Source organism: Mya arenaria, chromosome 4, assembly GCF_026914265.1.
Source record: "Mya arenaria isolate MELC-2E11 chromosome 4, ASM2691426v1".
Taxonomy (NCBI): domain Eukaryota; kingdom Metazoa; phylum Mollusca; class Bivalvia; order Myida; family Myidae; genus Mya; species Mya arenaria.
Genome location: NC_069125.1, coordinates 25370961 through 25388750, shown reverse-complemented (window position 1 = coordinate 25388750; position 17790 = coordinate 25370961). Strand labels below are relative to the sequence as shown.

At 33.0% G+C, this 17790-nt stretch overlaps 1 protein-coding gene across 1 annotated transcript; it reads left to right on the top strand.

Moving 5' to 3' along the window:
* Positions 1-25: 25 nt before the first annotated feature.
* LOC128232907 (uncharacterized) lies at positions 26-16273 on the top strand. Its single transcript, XM_052946710.1, has 8 exons — positions 26-240; positions 1806-2036; positions 2594-2685; positions 3126-3196; positions 4928-5042; positions 7083-7141; positions 10262-10389; positions 11715-16273. The coding sequence occupies exons 1-8, from the start codon at positions 73-75 to the stop codon at positions 11991-11993; spliced, it is 1143 nt and encodes a 380-aa protein (XP_052802670.1). The 5' UTR covers positions 26-72; the 3' UTR covers positions 11994-16273.
* The last annotated feature ends 1517 nt before the right edge of the window (positions 16274-17790 follow it).

The window sequence follows — 17790 nt, the reverse complement described above, 5'->3', positions numbered from 1 at the left end:
GTAAAATGCGAAAGTCAACCCGGAAGTAACCGTGCCGGTGAAAATGTAAACAATTACCCACCACCAAAGAAAATGTGTTTTTGTCCCTTTTCATGTTATTTAGAATTTCTGCCATATGTTTTACTTGTAACTATACCCTTTTTTGGTTCATTCAGTGGAACTGAGCTTATATTACGACTGTCAATCATTATTTTGGCGTTTATCACAGCTGGAGAATTCATCCCAAACGTGAAGTATGTGGTAAGTACACAGAGGCAAGTCACAAAATAAAAAATCGGCCTATATATATGTTTATTAAGATTATTATAGTATATAGCCCATATAGAACATTAAAAAAAGTTTGTGTCAAGTACCTGTGGGTAAGTATTAATGTGATTTGATTTTTAACCTTTTAAAACTTTTGTCCGAGTTGTTACGATTGTATTTACGAGGTCTATCTCGAGCTTGTCAGAGGTGGCCGAGTTATTACGATTGGGTCGATTTGTTCCGCTTGGCATAATTGTTGTCTGTGTCAGTAAACTTTCGTTTTATTGGAAAGGTAAATAATGTGTTTTAAAGCATTTAATGCTTGTTTTGTGCAAAATAACTTAATGCAATTTCAATATTTTCCAAACACCCCCGGTTTTTGCACAAACCCGTTTAGACGTTAGGGATTGGAAGAATCCCGTATAACACGTCTATTACAACTAACAGGGTGTGCAGATTATGTTTTTGTTAAGTTTTGCATCAATAAAAAAAAAACTAACACAAATACTCCGTCCATGAACTTTAAGTTTATGAAATATGCTGGGAGAGTAATTATTACTTTTGAGTAGGATGCCACATTTACTGCCTAAGTCTGTTTGTTTTCCTATGCTGACATAAAAATGTAGTTTGCCAATTTTGTCTAAGTGAGCTTGCGTAAATATCGTAATGCCTTCCCCCCCTCCCCCCCTTTGAACATATATTGCTATGCACTTGTCTGTCAATCGGTCGCTGACACCAGACCTTTGCCAGATTGATAACAAGATAATGCTTGCGCCTAAGGTTCTCAAACTTGGTAGCGAGGTTATTGATGACCAGCAGATAATCCATATTGATATTAAGGTCAGTTTGTCAAAGCTCAAGGTCTTGGTAACCTTCAAATTAAAAACTTGTCTGTGTTATAACTAAAGTCTGCTTGGACTTAGGGTCATCAAAACTTGGTAGGGAAGTTGGTCATGACTAGCAGACTCAATTGATTCTGAGGTCAGCAGGTCAATATCATAGTGATCTTGAACACAAATGCATTGTCCTATAAATCTAAGGTGAACACTTGGATCTATGGCAGACTTTCGAAAAGCTGTTGGTCTGACAGATATGACAGGCAAATTTGATTGCTGAATAGAAATCAGTCCGACAGTCTGGCTGATTTTTCCAGTAACTGGGTTTTAGCATTAATACCTTAGAAAAACATAAAATGTGTTTTTATTGGTCACTTTGGCACAGTGTGCTTGTAACAGACTGCCAGTCTTTTATGCAGCAAGCATGGCATTGTAACAATTTAACTAAGATGCCAAGCCTGACAAAAAAGAAAATTATTAGTGACTGGACAGTTCATGAAGAAGAAAAAATATGCTGACTGAGATCAATAAAACAATGTTTTTACTATGTTTTGGACCTGACAGGTTTACTAATTACAAAAAAGGAGGTGATTTTTGTTCATTCAAGTTACTTGAGTTTCTAAAAATGGAATTAATCTAATCGGTATTAAGCAAAAACAAACAGCTGTACATTGAGTGAGTTTTTTTATTATTTCATTGGCTCGCTATTGCGTGTATTTTCAGTTAGACATAATACCAAACTGCAAAGCATGCCTCCTAACAGCTCTGGTAATTTGCGTACCTCTGAGCGTGATCCCCTACCCTGCAGTGTGGCTGTACGGTTGGTTACTATGGTTAATGGAGCCGGTTCTACTGTGCATCGAGACCGTGCTGGCCCTAAACTTGGTGATGCAGTTCAGTCGGAACTGTGCAGAAAAAATTGAAGAAGATGAAGATGAGGCATGGAAATGGAAGGTAAAAGATGCTGGAAGATTGAATTCGTAATTCTTACATTTTTAACTTGTCGGTTATTTTTTTGTTGTTTTTTAAGAAAATGTTGATGAACTGTGTCACTGTCAGTGTAAGTTTAGTGCACAAACATTAACCAATGAGTCAATAATTAAAATATGTTCAAAATATTCACTTGACAGTAAGTTTGTATGTTACTAGTGACAATATACATGTATTTTTATCAGGGCTTATGACTTTGACTTTAACAATTTTGGAGTTTTGCCTGTTAATTGAGACCTTCTTGTAGTATACTTGGTGCTTTTTTATATGCATGCATGTAACTCATTTTCCATAAGATACTAAGTCCCCAAAGTATCAACCTATATGATTTAAGCCATGTTTTAAAAAGGACAGAAGAAACAGAAGAAATATTTGGCAGTCTTAAACATTTCATTCTATAAAGGCAAACTTTAGCTGGTGCTGCCCTCCATGAAGGCAGAAGAGTGCTATCAAAGAAGGACAGGGTGCAGCGCCCTTCCATATGTCTGAACTAAAAACTTAAATTTGTAACAATTTTACAGTTACTCCTGACTTTGTTCTCTGCCGGGTGCTACGCGTTGTTGGCCGTCATGGTGTTTATCATCTTCACAGAGGGATCGGACATTCAGTTCTGGTAAATAAGGCTTAAATATGAAAGTATACACTAGCACAGAGTATGCATTTGATATGTTGGAATACAGCTTTAATTTTTTAAGCCAATCAAAATACTTATATCAAAAGTTTTGAAAGTATGGTTAAAATGATCATGAATTGTGACAAAATATCTTAATGAAATTTCATTCCAACCTTCTAATACAAGCATGTTTGTGAGTATGAAAATGTCAAGAGGGGTCTAGTGGTGTATATGTCTGCTGCTCACCAAAGAGGATTTGGGTTAGATCCCCAAGCACTTCCTCATGGCCTCTCAAAAAGGACATCAGTACTGTTTTCTATCAATGAAACAGACTTGAGCATGATTATATCACCTATCAGCTTTTGTCACAATTGAACTAAAAAATATAAGTATAAACTTAACTAATTTAAACTTAACTCATTCAAATTATTATCTTGCAGGCTGGTAATGCTGGTTCTCAGCTTCAGTGTGCTACTGGCGGCACACAACATGATGTGGATGTCACATCAGGGTATGTTAATACGGGCAACCTTGTTTTAAGCTGGTTGGGCCCCAGTTTCTCGAATATTTTCAAGTATTTACTCACCTAAGAACACTATTTTTGTAAAACTTTGGCTATATTTAAAAAAAAACAACCAACAGTTGAGGTATTGTCAACTCAAGAAAAAAATTTTCTTCTTTGTATTAGTATTATTAAGCTCATATTGACACTGATGACTAATATTATGTGTCGTCATGTATGTATGACCTGCGTGTAATAGACAGATTGATGAGTAACAATTCACATGATTATGACCAACCAAGATAATATATTGGTTGCTTTCACAATGAAATCATGCCACTGACCAATGGCATACTGGTTGGCTACTTTGCATATGAATAAATGAAAACAAAAAACATTCAATGTGTCTATAAAGATGTTTGTATGTTTAACTTAAAGCTTGTGCTGCTATTGGACATACAATTACCTATTGACTATAATTTTCCAATTCCCTCAGGTATTATTTACGCATTGTATTGAGCATGTGATTAACATATTTCTGGAAAGTTGTGCAAAGACATAATTTTTTTACCGTAACTAAAATTTATGTTGGTATTCACATAAAACAAAGCCTACTTAGCGTTTACCAATTACGAAGTATGCTGGTGTGGCAAGTCCAATCAATACTAAAATGATAGTTGAGTTATGTCTCTTGGCCAACAATAAAAAACAACAAATTTCGATATCTGTTCACACCTCTTGTTAACAATTCAAGGTGGTTTGTATGTCAAAAATGGGAGGTTTCATCACAAGCTATAAGTGACCTTCATTCAACATTACTCTTCTTAACAACAAACAAGCTTATGTAACATTTATGCTCGGACACTCTTTTTATAGCTTTTAAACATAATACATGTATAATTTTTTAGCTCATTTGTTTTTTTGGAAAAAAAGAGTTCAGGTACTATTTAGCATTTCTAAATATTTGACCTTGGGGGAATGGCCCTAACTCAAAACTGTCAAACATATTCATAAGAAACACCATGGCGCTCTTGTTAAAGTTTGCTTTACATTTGTTTATGATAAGACTCATGTTTTTCTATGTGGGTTTATCAATGTCTGCCTGCGCCCATTGGCTGCGTTATGGCTTGACCCAGCTGTGATGCCATCATGACTTAAATTGTGTTTAAATGCCATAAGTGACATGAGATAGAAGTGACTGCTATCTGCTGTCCAATCCAGACATTAAAAGACTTGAAGAAACAGAGCGAGATACACAAAATCCGGGTGCGATGCCCTAGCTGTTTGCGGAAAGACCTCTTGGTTCTTAAATGTGGTCAGTGTAAAGCACCGATACACAGGATACAAATTTTCTGGGTTGAACCAGTACTGAGTACACCATGTTCCCAGTACTACTCTTTAAATGCCAAGCAAGGGAGCTACTGGTACCATATTTAAACATCTTTCGGTTTAAACACCCAACCTTCCAAACCCGAAGCAAACTCTCTACCACTGAGTTATCGGGGCGGTCAATAATACTCATTAACCTATCCAGTACTAGCAACTGAACATTGGTCACCCTCTGATCCAGAGTCTTAAATGCTGAACACTAGACTTTGCTCTTCAACTGATCATTGACACACAACGCAACATAGGAAAATTAATTTAATTTGATGTTTTAAGCCATTGAATGAATACTTTATAGTGTTAATTTATGAGAATTAATTTGTAAGCATTTGTTTGATTTTCTTCTCTATGTAGGAATCATTAGTGATGTGGCGTTTGTGACGTTGAGTTCCATGTTGATAGTTTACGTGATGAGGGAAGAAATCGCCCTGGCAAATCATCCCCTTCAAAAGCCGAATTCGTGGTACAGGTAAAACCCTTGGAAGTTTCACTTATTTATATTCTTTTTGCCTAAATTGTTTAAAGCTGCTTCATAGCAATTTTTGTCTTCAATGATATAAAATATGTGTCATTAGCCATGGTCGTATTATATAGATTACGATGGTCGTATGTTACAGCTTGTGAACAAAGTTTGTCACCCAGCCCGACATTGAAACATAAAAGTGAATACTTGGCACAACTAAAAAAGCCTTATGTGTATTGGGATAAAAATAGTAATTAATTCTGACAATGAAAATATGCATGCGTACAAGGAGTCACATGATGGGTTCATATGGTAAAAGATAATTTATGAGCCTTGATGAAGATAACATTGCAAATTTGGCTTCAATATTGAGTCTTGAGTTTTGAGGCTTGAGTTTTAAGCCTTGAGTATTGAGCCATAAGTTTTGAGCCTTAAGTTTTGAGCCTTGATGAATTTTATGAAATTAGAATTGCAATCGTCACAGTTTTTTTGTTTTTTTACATTGTATAATACTATATATACATAAATTAACATAAATATACATACATATACAGGCATAAACATACAAATAAAAACAAACATATACAAAAATGAACATTCATATACATGCATTTACATAATATGTACATACAAACATATACATACATATACAAACATATGAAACATGTACATACAAAAATTACGGATACATAGCATCTACCTACCTATCTGTCCAGGGTAGTGGCACTTGGAAAACATTTCATTCCCCAAAGTACGAACTCTGTGTGTAACATACATATACATACATTTACAAACACATACATACATATACATACATATACATACATATACAAACATATACATACATTTACATACATATACAAACACATACATATACATACATATACAAACACATACATACATATACATACATATACATACATATACATACATTTACATACATATACATACAAACACAAACATATACAAACACACACATACATATACATACATACACAAACATATACAAACACATACATACATATACATACATTTACAAACACATACATACATATACATACATATACATACATATACATATATTTACATACATATACATACATATACATACATACACAAACATATACAAACACATACATACATATACAAACATATACTTACATTTACAAACATATACATACATATACAAACATATACAAACATATACATACATGTACAAACATATATAGATACATATACATACATATACATACATATACAAACATATACATACATATACATACATATTCAAACATATACATACATATACATACATATACATACATATACATACATATACAAACATATACATACATATACATACATATACATACATATTCAAACATATACAAACATATACATACATATGCATCCATATGCATACATATACAAACATATACATACATATACATACATATACAAACATATACATACATATTCAAACTTATACGTACATATACATACATATACAAACTTATACATACAGATACAAACATGTACATAAATATACAACATACATATACAAACATACACATATATACATGCATGTTCATACGTACATGTTCATATACATACATGTAATAGAACATCAAGTATGTAACATAATCAACCATGAGAGGATTAGAAGAGAATTCGTCCCATTTATATGTTACATGGTAAAACATCACTGAATATAAGAGTGTTATATTTTTTACATTTGATATTTAAAGTTAAGTAGTGAAAAAACATGTTAACATGTATGTATACTTAAAAGTAAGTCTGATTTTATGACTAGTTGCCTATAATTTTACCATATTGTTGTTCACAGTTAACAATATAATATACAATTAGGACTCCTTATCTAAATCTGGCGCCACTTTGCTTTGGTACAAGCCCCTGTTGGTACGACCTCACCAGTAGCCCATGAGAGAAAACTACAGCCATGCAAATGTTCATATAACAAGTATAATTGATGACATGTTGTAGTTTTTCTTACATGATAAGTATTATAATGTTTTCGTTTTTCAGGTATCATGCCAAAGGGTCGTTGTGGACAGAAACATACAAAGTTGTACATATGTCTTTAGGTATGGAAAAATGTTGGTTATAACATATATTTCATAGTGTATTTCAATCAGTAATTTCGATGGTTCAGTAGTCTTTTGATATTTAAGAAAAATCAAGCCGTCTTGATGGATTATTTTCCTGTAAAATGTACACATGTCTCTACGGGACTGAAACTAGTTTAACCAATGTTAATACTTGAGCTGTATTATAGATTTATATTAAGTTTCCCAAAAATGTGTTCTAAAACTGTAAAGAAGCTGTTAGGGTATTCTAAATATGAGAATATATGAGGTAACCTAGTGGTAGTAATTTATGGTGTCATCATAGAGTGTTTAGCTGAGCGCAAAAATGGGACAGTATTGTGACAGGAATCTATTTTTATCTCTTGCTAAACACTGTAACTGAGCGCAGGGTGATTATAAGTATCTTTCATGGCTGAGAGTGTAAGATAGGTTCATCCTGACCGAGTGTAGGGTGTTTTGCAGAAACAAGGTTTACCAAGATACCGCATAACACCCTGCGTGAGGGTCGGGATGAACCTATCTTACATGAGTGGCTATGGTAGATGCTTTTTCACCCACCTCAGTTAAACAAAATAAAGTAAAAATGTATTTTTTTGCTGGAACTCTTTTGTGCGTAGTGAAAATAAATGCGTTTGGATATGTGATAATTCGTGGTTGTCATGGATATGCGTGCAGTGCTTCCGATTATGTTAATAGTCAAATCGGTCTTTAAATAGTTCTGAGGAGAGTGCAGCATTATTTCTTGAATGGTGTGTGTGAAAAAAAATTATGGTGCCATTTGAATAAATAATTAATTAGCATTCTTAATATTGCCACAAGACAAGGTTTCCATAATGCTACAGACAACGGTCTTCAACAAGGGAGGTAATTGTGTTATGACAATAAAATAAGGAGTTCCATACGGGTACTTGTTTTATCTTTGCCCTTGGGCAAGATAAGAATTTCTAGCATGGTTAAATTTTTGGATCTACTTATCTGAGGTGGGAGAAATAGGAATCTTCGCTTAGGGATATAATTATTCCTGATTCAAATACTTTTCTTCAAGAAAATTATTTCCAAAATCAGAGTGTACAATGTTAGCAAATACATATTGCTTTAAGACAAAACAAATTCAAAGTCTTGTTGATGCATATGTCCCCAAAACTGACAACTTTAATAATCTTTTAATAATATTAATTAAACTAATGCAGGCCCCTTTAAGCTGATTTATCGCAAATACTTGTTGGTCAGACTTTGCTTAAATAACTTGATGTACACATTCCAGCTCTTTCCAAATTTCAAACTTAATAACCCATGTAATAGTGAATAGCATAATAAAAATTAAACTTGCAATCCATACATTTTACACATCTCATGTTTACGCTGTTTCTGTCAGATTTTATTTTGGCATAACTATTTATTAATATTATCATGTGCATACAGTTAGCATTCAGGTAAATAGGTTCAGGAAGATATTTATAGCATTATTATCAGAAAAAACACATTTTCTAATCAGTCCTGCCTTTCTCTCAATGCACCACAATTCCACTTATGATTTCTTGAGACATTAACCAGGAACATTCTAAAGTTTGAGCATAAGCAGAGTTCTTGGTCTTACATTGTGCACTCTGGTTTATGTAAGTTGCTACAGCATTATCTAAGACTTGGATGATTTATGGAGAAGATGCTGCCTGTGTTTTAAGGTTTTCCAACCCTAAATAAACCTATTATTGTGTAAGCCCATTAGCTGTTGATTTTTATGTTTTTATAGTTGTTCCCATTGAACTCATGTAACACATATTTATATATTTTGAAAATATATGACACTGATAATTGGTATGGATCACTGATTATTTATGGTTTACTGATTATTGATTTGGTTGACTGATTAAGGATGGATTTACTGATTTAGTTTTAAGGATTAAGGCTGGGATTTCCTGATTAAGGATAGGGTTTACTTATTTTAGGATATGGTCTACTGATAAAAGATTAACAGATTTAGGGTAGCGTTAACTGATTAAGTGTATGATTCAATGATTAAGTATTTACTGATAAGGGTTATGTGAAGCAAATTACTTTCAAAAATATATTTCATTATAGATGAATCTGAATAAATCAGTTCTATACTGATTTTCGACTGAAAATGAAAACAGCCTTCTATTCTGTTAAGAAAGCCACAAAGGCTGTGTAGTAAACCTATTTTGGTCAAACATTACATATTTTACTCATGGAATGTTTTGATATGAATATGCATACAAATGTCACCTTAACACTGGGGTTGAATACCTTAAGATACAAGAACTGCCGGCCTATGCATGTTAGATGCTTTTAAATCAAAATCTACCTTTAAACAGCATGCAAAGAGATAACTTGTCTGTTTACACATAGAAAAATAAGTACCTTTTTAGATTTCCTATCCCCCTTATACCAAATGACGTTTTTATGAGCTAATTTAGGTGGAAGGGGGAGGGCAAACATCCCTGAGTGCATCTTTTAGTTGGCATTTAGGATTCTTTTGCTTTCAACCGTTGAATTTATCCTAAAGATTTGTTCCTTTATAGAATATTGATTATGATAAATTAAGAGTTTAGAAGAGTTTCTGTTTTTACCAACATTAAACCCTTTTAGATTTTGTCTTGACGAAATAAAAGTTAATAGACATTTTAAATCTCCTTATATTTTGTCTTAAAAAATGTACAGGAAAAGACATTCACAATTTTTTGCTATTCAATGTTTACAGGGATATAACATGAACAAAATATCAGTGCAGGCCTGTCCAGTTGAGCTGACATCGTTTGTATTTTTTGTATCCCTGTAGGAGAATTATTTAGACTTAAAAACAACACGATTTCTGAAAAAATGTGCTGCCCTGAGACTTCAGTGCACATTCTCTGAGGTTGCAATTGCAGTGGCGGCTGTGGTGTTGTGTTAAAACTTTAACGTGGCAATAACTCAAAAACCATTTCTGATATTTAAATGAAATTAGCTGCCAGAGACAATACATGTGAGCATAGCAAGCCCATAAATCTCACTTTAATAACTGTCGTATTATGCCCCTAGTTTGACTGAAATAAGCAACAGGCAAGCAATGGTATTCACTCTGTAGTGCCTTTGTATGAATTCTGTTTTACATTACAGACAGTGCCAAGCTAGCTATGCTGTTTCTCCGTCGGTTTATCAGCCCTCAGGTGATGGCCCTGCTGTGCATACGTCTGTACAGCGTTGTCTTTCTCATGCATAGAACAATAAGAAACTGCGGTCTTGAGGTATGCGAAAACAAACTTGTGAAGCGTGATAATTTCGGCTCACCTGCTTTTCAATGAAAATGATGAAGTATTATTAAAGCCTGCATGCAAAACTTAAAACTTGCCCATTTTCAAACACTGTTTAAAAGTGAACTCTTACTTCCTTATAAGACTACCACAATTAATACAAATGTTTTAATATACCGAAAAAGATGAATAAATGTCGAAAACAATGGTTCTTATGAAGGATACCGAGTTTAATTGAAAGAAATGTGCAGAAAACATGGTATTTCTACCTTATGAGACGATAGGAGATCACAGTAAATATTTTAGCACTTACCAATCATTTAATATTTTTGCGTTTTCAGCTCTTAAATACATGGTTACAATCTTGTTATCAGTAATTAATATTTTCATAAAATTAATGCATTATTTAGTAAGTAGTTAAAGGTTTATCACTCAAAATTAATGTTTATTATACATGTGTATTTATTGATTTTGAATACAAGTGTCACTTTAAGATTTAAAACTGTGAAAGTTATTACAAGATACAGTACACACTTGTGTAACAAGACCTACAGCTATCACTTAAAGTGACACTCTTATTCAAAGTCAATACATACACATGTATAACCATCATACATTTTGAGTGATTATCCTTTAAATACTAAGTAATACATTCATGGGAAATATTAATTACTGATAACAAGATTATAACAATATTTTCAATAGCTGAAAACACAAAAATATTAAATTATTGGTGGGTGCTTAAAGATTTACTGTGATGTACTATAGTCTCATAAGGTAGAAATACCGTGTTTTCAGCACATTTATTTCAAACTAAACTCAATATCCTTCATAAGAACCATTGTTTTCAACATTTATTCATCCTTTTTGGTATATCAAAACAATTGTATTAATTGTGGTAAATCTTAGTTTGGAGTAAGAGTGCATCTTTAAATCATTGTTCAGTGATATCCCTTGATCTATTTGAGAAAACAACAAAAACAAAATAGCATTGTTATCTGCTTGTCTGGCTCTTCTCCAATGTTGGTTCTTTGATTGATTTAATATACAGCTGTCTGTAAGCAGTATTTATTCTTAGAAATAAACATGTTATCAGGGAACAATAAATTTTCATCATACTCCAAATGGTATGTAATTCATTTAGGCTTCTTGCAATAATTGTGTCATGTCTGAAATAAAAAGAATGTTCAGAATTAATATGTATTTGTTTAACAATAAAAACACCAGTCTCTGCCATAAAAGCTTTAAAATTGTCCCTAGTGCCTTCATTTTTTAGTTGAAAATATTTGAAATTCTTTAGAGATTACATGTACTTTCAGAATGATGACCTAGAACTGTCAGACGTAGACGAGGATTCATCACCATGGCGATCACCATTCCTAGTGAAAGTTGCAGTAGTAATACTAGTCACACAATACACTACCCAACTGTACGATCACAGCTGTAGTCATATCGCACCTGCCTGGCCCTGGTCATTGCTGCCAAATGACATTATAGTAGGGCGGGTGTTTCAGGTGTTGCTAGGCAACTGCTTCTATATTTGGACATTATATCGAGCAGACGACTGGCAGCTGAGTGACTGGTTTTCAAACGATTGAAAGAAATTAGTACAAAATCATTTTAAGACCATCAGATCTACCATATTTGTTTGTGAGATGTTACATATTTATTTTTATACAGAGTTTAACTCACAATAGTTTGTGTTAAATGTGTAATAATTAATTTTGCTCTTAGGGCTTTTTTATTTAGACATATAACCCACGGGGGGAAGGCACTTCTTAATTATGCCATCCCCCTACAGTAGCAAATTTACCCTTTTTGGGGTCCAATTTAGTAAAAATGACACCCACCTATGTATTATAAAAATAATTGCCTTACCCCACAGGTAATATGTTTGACGAGAATAGCTCTTAGGCAGAACCCTTGATTTGTAAAGGAAATCACTTCTGTAGTCCGAATTAAATATTAACAGTCCTGCTGATTTCTTTCATATTCGGAAGAACACAACATCATCGGAATACCTCTGACACATCAATACCGACGCTTGTGTTTGGTTAAATGATAATTAAGTATGTAAAATGAATGTGACATCAGTGATGCTTCTGCACTTTGAACAGCCAATATTTATGACAACCTCATATCATTGAAGCGTTATTTTCCCACTTTTTTTTTTTGGATTACCTCATAGAAAATTTGCAAATAATAAGTGATAATATTAACATTGAATATTTTACAATAGCAATTCATCTGTGTATGAAAACATGCCCCATTCTTGTGGGATAATCACTTAAATATTTTGCAAATAATGATTGAAAATATTTGCATTGCATATTTTAAATTAGTGTTGCGTCTGTGTATGAAAACATTTCCCCATTTTTATTGGATGATCACTTAATTTTTTTGCTAACATTAATTGAAAATATTTTCATTGCATATTTTAGAATAGGGTTTCATCTGCGTATGAAAACGTTTTATTATATAGGGCCAAGATAAAAGTGAAGGCCTAATTGAACTTAAATAACCTTGCACTGACCAAAATACAAGGATTAACCTAAATCAGCCCTTAAATAATTGAACTGTAATCATTTGAATGCAATGTGTTGCTTATGTCAACAACTAATTTTTGTAACAACTTGTGCTAAGAATCCTGTAATGCTACGCATATTTTGAGTAGTTGTTGTATTTGTTGATTGGAGGAGTAATCTTTTCAATACCTCATGTGTTCATTATCTAAGGCAAATTATATATGTGGATTGTTTATGGCATAATATCTGGTCCCTGTTTCTCAAAATTTCTTAAGCAAAATAAGCTTAATTAGTTTATTTAATTTCGCCAAATTACTTACTTCAATTTGATTTTTTTAACAGCAGATTATTAAGATTTTTTTACATATTTGTCTCATTCTTATTCTTCAGAGGTTTGATAATGATATATCTGTGGTACACATAGCATCATCACTCTAGTGTATGAGAATGGTACCATAGCATCTTCACCCTAGTGTATGAGAATGGTACCATAGCATCTTCACCCTCGTGTATGAGAATGGTACCATAGCATCTTCACCCTGGTGTATGAGAATGGTACCATAGCATCTTCACCCTAGTGTATGAGAATGGTACCATAGCATCTTCACCCTGGTGTATGAGAATGGTACCATAGCATCTTCACCCTGGTGTATGAGAATGATTTTTCTTTAAATGTCAACAAATTACTGAACAACGAAACAAAATCACATGCTATACCAAATGTTAAATGGTGAGTTTTCCATAGCTTTATCCTTTTACATGTAACTTAAGATGTTTCGTGAAATCAGGGCCTAACAAAGTTAAGTTATGCTTAGTTGTTAAACTGTTGAAATCATCATCTTTCTTCTGTTTCTTTGCAATTTTTTAACAGTATAATAATATCTGACGTCACCAGTGAAAATGATTCATGTGGGGGAAACAACTATGTTTCCATTTGTGGCAAAGCAATTTGTCGAAAAACAGGAAATTACAGCCAATTTGAAAACAATCTTAGATGTTATTTTTAAGTAATTGAATGCATTGTGATCACTTGTTATTTTAATCCAATTGCTTAGATACATTTCAGACTTTCTTGAACACAGTTAGGACTTCACCACCATATTGTCATAGCTAAGGTGTCATTGGCAGCAGAGATCTGCAAAGATTTGAAAAATGGGAATAACATTCAAGATATTCCCATGAAACTTAGTATATATGTTATCAATGATATTACACGTGTGTGAAGTAAGTGTTATAACTCTGGCTGTATAATTTTAAGCTTGTCATTTTATCAAAGAAAAAAGGCAAGTTATTGTTAAAGCCTTGGTGTCGTGGTCTTCGTTGGTGGGCAAAATCTTTTAACTTTGCCCATTACTTAAATAACCTTCCAAGATATTAAAATGCAACTTGGTACAAAGGTTGGGACTGACAATTCACATATGTACAGCAAGGCCCATAATTCTGGATTTAATAATTATCGAGTTATGCCTCTTTTTAACTGAAAATCAACAGACGAACGTTAAACATATGCACTTTCTTCAAGTCGCTTTTTTTTGTAAGCTATGCCTCTTGGTTGACTGATTAAAAACTGCTGATCTTTCACTTGCTGTGCTGTTATGTCTGTTTGTGTTTTTCTATGACTTCTATGTTGTTGTTTTTTGTATTTGCATATCGATGGCACCAAATGAAAAACCAGTAAATGCCAAAATGGTACTTTTCAGCAGAGACAAAAAACTGATAAGTGAAAATTCCGAACCTGTCTTCTTGTTTTTAACAATGTTAAGGGTAAGCGAACAAAATTGATGTAATAATCAATTTTATATGGAATTGAAACTGTCTTGCGCTAAGCCTGCAAATACCGGAATTTTATTCATCCAATGCACTTGCCACTCTTTATCATATGGTGATTTTTTTGCCTTTTGATTGGCTCTTGGAATGAGTGTTTTCTCAACAGAAGCGCGAAATTAAGAATATTCAAGAAAGTTAATTAAAATAAATTGCGCCAAAATCTATTTACTGGTTTTTCATTTTCATTCGGTGCCATCGATATTTTGTATGCATTTGTGTTAACTTTTTGAAATGAATAATACTCAAGAATGAAAAATACCTGAACTTAATTGCAATTGCTTTTGTCAGATCACTTTTGAAGAAAATACATTGTGTGTTAAATAGAGAGTTTATAAAATATTGTTGTATTTCAGAAACAAAGAAATGAAGTCATAACCAAGTCAAAACACATGTGCATTATATTTGAGTTGTTATATAATGTGACACAACTTCATCAGGGGGACGGGATGGGTTGACGGGGGTTGAATAGTATTCCATGAAATCTAACAAACACTATGTTCCAGAAAAAATACTTTAAAAGTAGATGTGTACATAATAGCATTCTTAAAGGCAATAAAATCAATAAAGTAACCTTTATTGGAACATAAAATTTTGTGGTTCAAGGGTGGAGCACTTTTATTTACACTTTCTGAGTTTTATTGTAAAACAAATGTAATTAAACGGACCATGAAGGTCTTTGAAAATTTGCGCTATCTTGAAAGAACTGTTTTAAAAGTGGAACATTAGTTTTGATTACATAATTTATCTTCTCCCAAACAGATCCCATTTCTTTTGAAAATCTCATCTATTGCAACTCATCTATTGCAACATAAAAACTACGAAGATTTCCCGGAACAATTTATGAACCTGCCGAATAAGACGGTCCCATATCTAGTTAATTATCAATTCACACGCTTAATTGAATTAGGAATCCAGGATATACACAGGGAAAACTTGACGGATTGACGAATGACAAACAAGATTTGGGATTTCTTTCGCTTTCCCAAGGGAAATCTCAAAATAATAGAATCTATTAATTCTGCAGCCTCAAATTTAAATTGATATGGCTTAGTTTTAAAGATTTTCACGCAACTCAATCAGTCGGAGGGTTTGAAAGTTTTGGAAATCGTGCCTTGGAAGCATGAAATCAATATTATAATTTTCTCTATTCTCCATTCAGGAATTGAAACAGTTCCATTTGCATGATTCGTGTATTAAGAGCCGATTACAGTGATCAACTTGTTGTTTTATAAGGTAGAAATACTGTGTTTTCTGCACCTTTCTATATGAACCACTCTTCCATATTTATTCATGCTTTTCGGTAAATTAAAACAATGGTATTTATTGAGGTACATCTCCTATGGGAGTAAGCGTGCATCTTTAGTTTGACTGAGACAAAAATTTGCTCAAGGCACTTTTGTTTACTTCAGGAGCCAAAATCAATCCACCACATTATGGGATGTCTTCTACTAAATGTTTTTATGCAGTTTGATGCCTTGGCATGTTTTATATATGTTGTGTTAATGAAATAAATAAGGAATCTCTTATATCTAAAGTTAAGATATACTTTCCCTCAAATATTTGAATATTCAAATACTCGTTTGATTCCCTAGATTGTAAATTGATTTATTAAACCTATATTTTGGTACATGTTGAGATTTATCTCTCTATTTGTTACAGTTTCTACGTCTTAAACAGTGGACGTATTTGCTTAGAGGTTCCAATAGTGAATGAATGTATTGTCTTTCTGATCAAAAGTCATACATTCTTATGTTTTCTCTATATCGAAGGGTTTAAAGATAAACAGCTTTATTTGGCATAGTCTGGGAGAGTCAGTTTTATATCCAGAGATTAGTGGCAGATAAAAGCACTTTTTCTTCTATTTGCATGAGTTTGGATCATATCAAATATATGGCTGTACTGTGTTTTCGTTTTACAGAAAAAAAGGTTAAAATATAGTCTGTCTAACATTGAGTTTTGGTTATTCTGGTCTGGCATCCAAAAAACAATATTATGAAAAGAGGAGCAATCATGTTTCAATGTAGAGCACTTTGAAGAAGACACTTATATAGCCTAACAACTGATCTTATAAGTAAGCATTGTCAAACTTATTTGTTGTTTTTGTGTGTGAAGGTATTGCATGTTAACTGGCGAGAGGTTGCTCATTCCTCAATACATTATTTGTTTAATAATCAAATGATGTTTGACACACAATGGATATCAGTGTTTAAAGCTGCACTCTCACAGATTGTAAGTTTTGACACTTTCATATTTTTGTAGCTGAATCAGCTGATTTTGGCATCATTGCCTTCAATTCAGTCATTTTAAAGAACTCACAATAGAACAAATCTCAATTCAGTGAATTGCTTGGTTAAATGCCCGAAAAATGCATTTTTCTTAAAGCTTTAGTAACGGTTTAAGGCATAAAACATTAATTTTCTAACATGAAAATAATATACAAAATATACTGCGAACTAATATTTGTCAGCAGTCTTAAATCACTCGTTTCCTGACATTTACGCAAATTGGCTAATTCAAGCACAAAAAAAATAAATCTGTGAGAGTGCAGCTTTAATATTTAAGGCAACGAAATCAAGAAGAACTACAATTGTTTAAGACTTACTAAACCACTTTACAAAGCCACAATGGAAACTACAGGGACAAGCCCAGTAGCCTAAAACATTTAAACACTATTTATGTTTAAAGGCAGTAGGATGAATTCGAAACAAACGCTTTAAGCGCCTCTCTTATGTTCTTCGACCATTTTTTTCATGGTAATGCATCAGAAAACACTTATTTACATTATGATTGTTTATACTCTTTGATACCAAAATTGCAGAGAAAAGTACCATAAAAGTGTAGAAGAAAACTTGTTTTAGTTGGCATAGAACTCACGCTGATGCAGTCAAGAAAAAATGATAAAACTGACAACAAAACCGCTCGCCCACGAGAACTCGGATATAGTGAGGGATTATTTAACCTTAAACCCCTTTGTTGTAAAGCGTTATTAATGCTGTTCAAAATCGTGGACTGAAAGACAAAAATTGAGCATATTTCAACATTT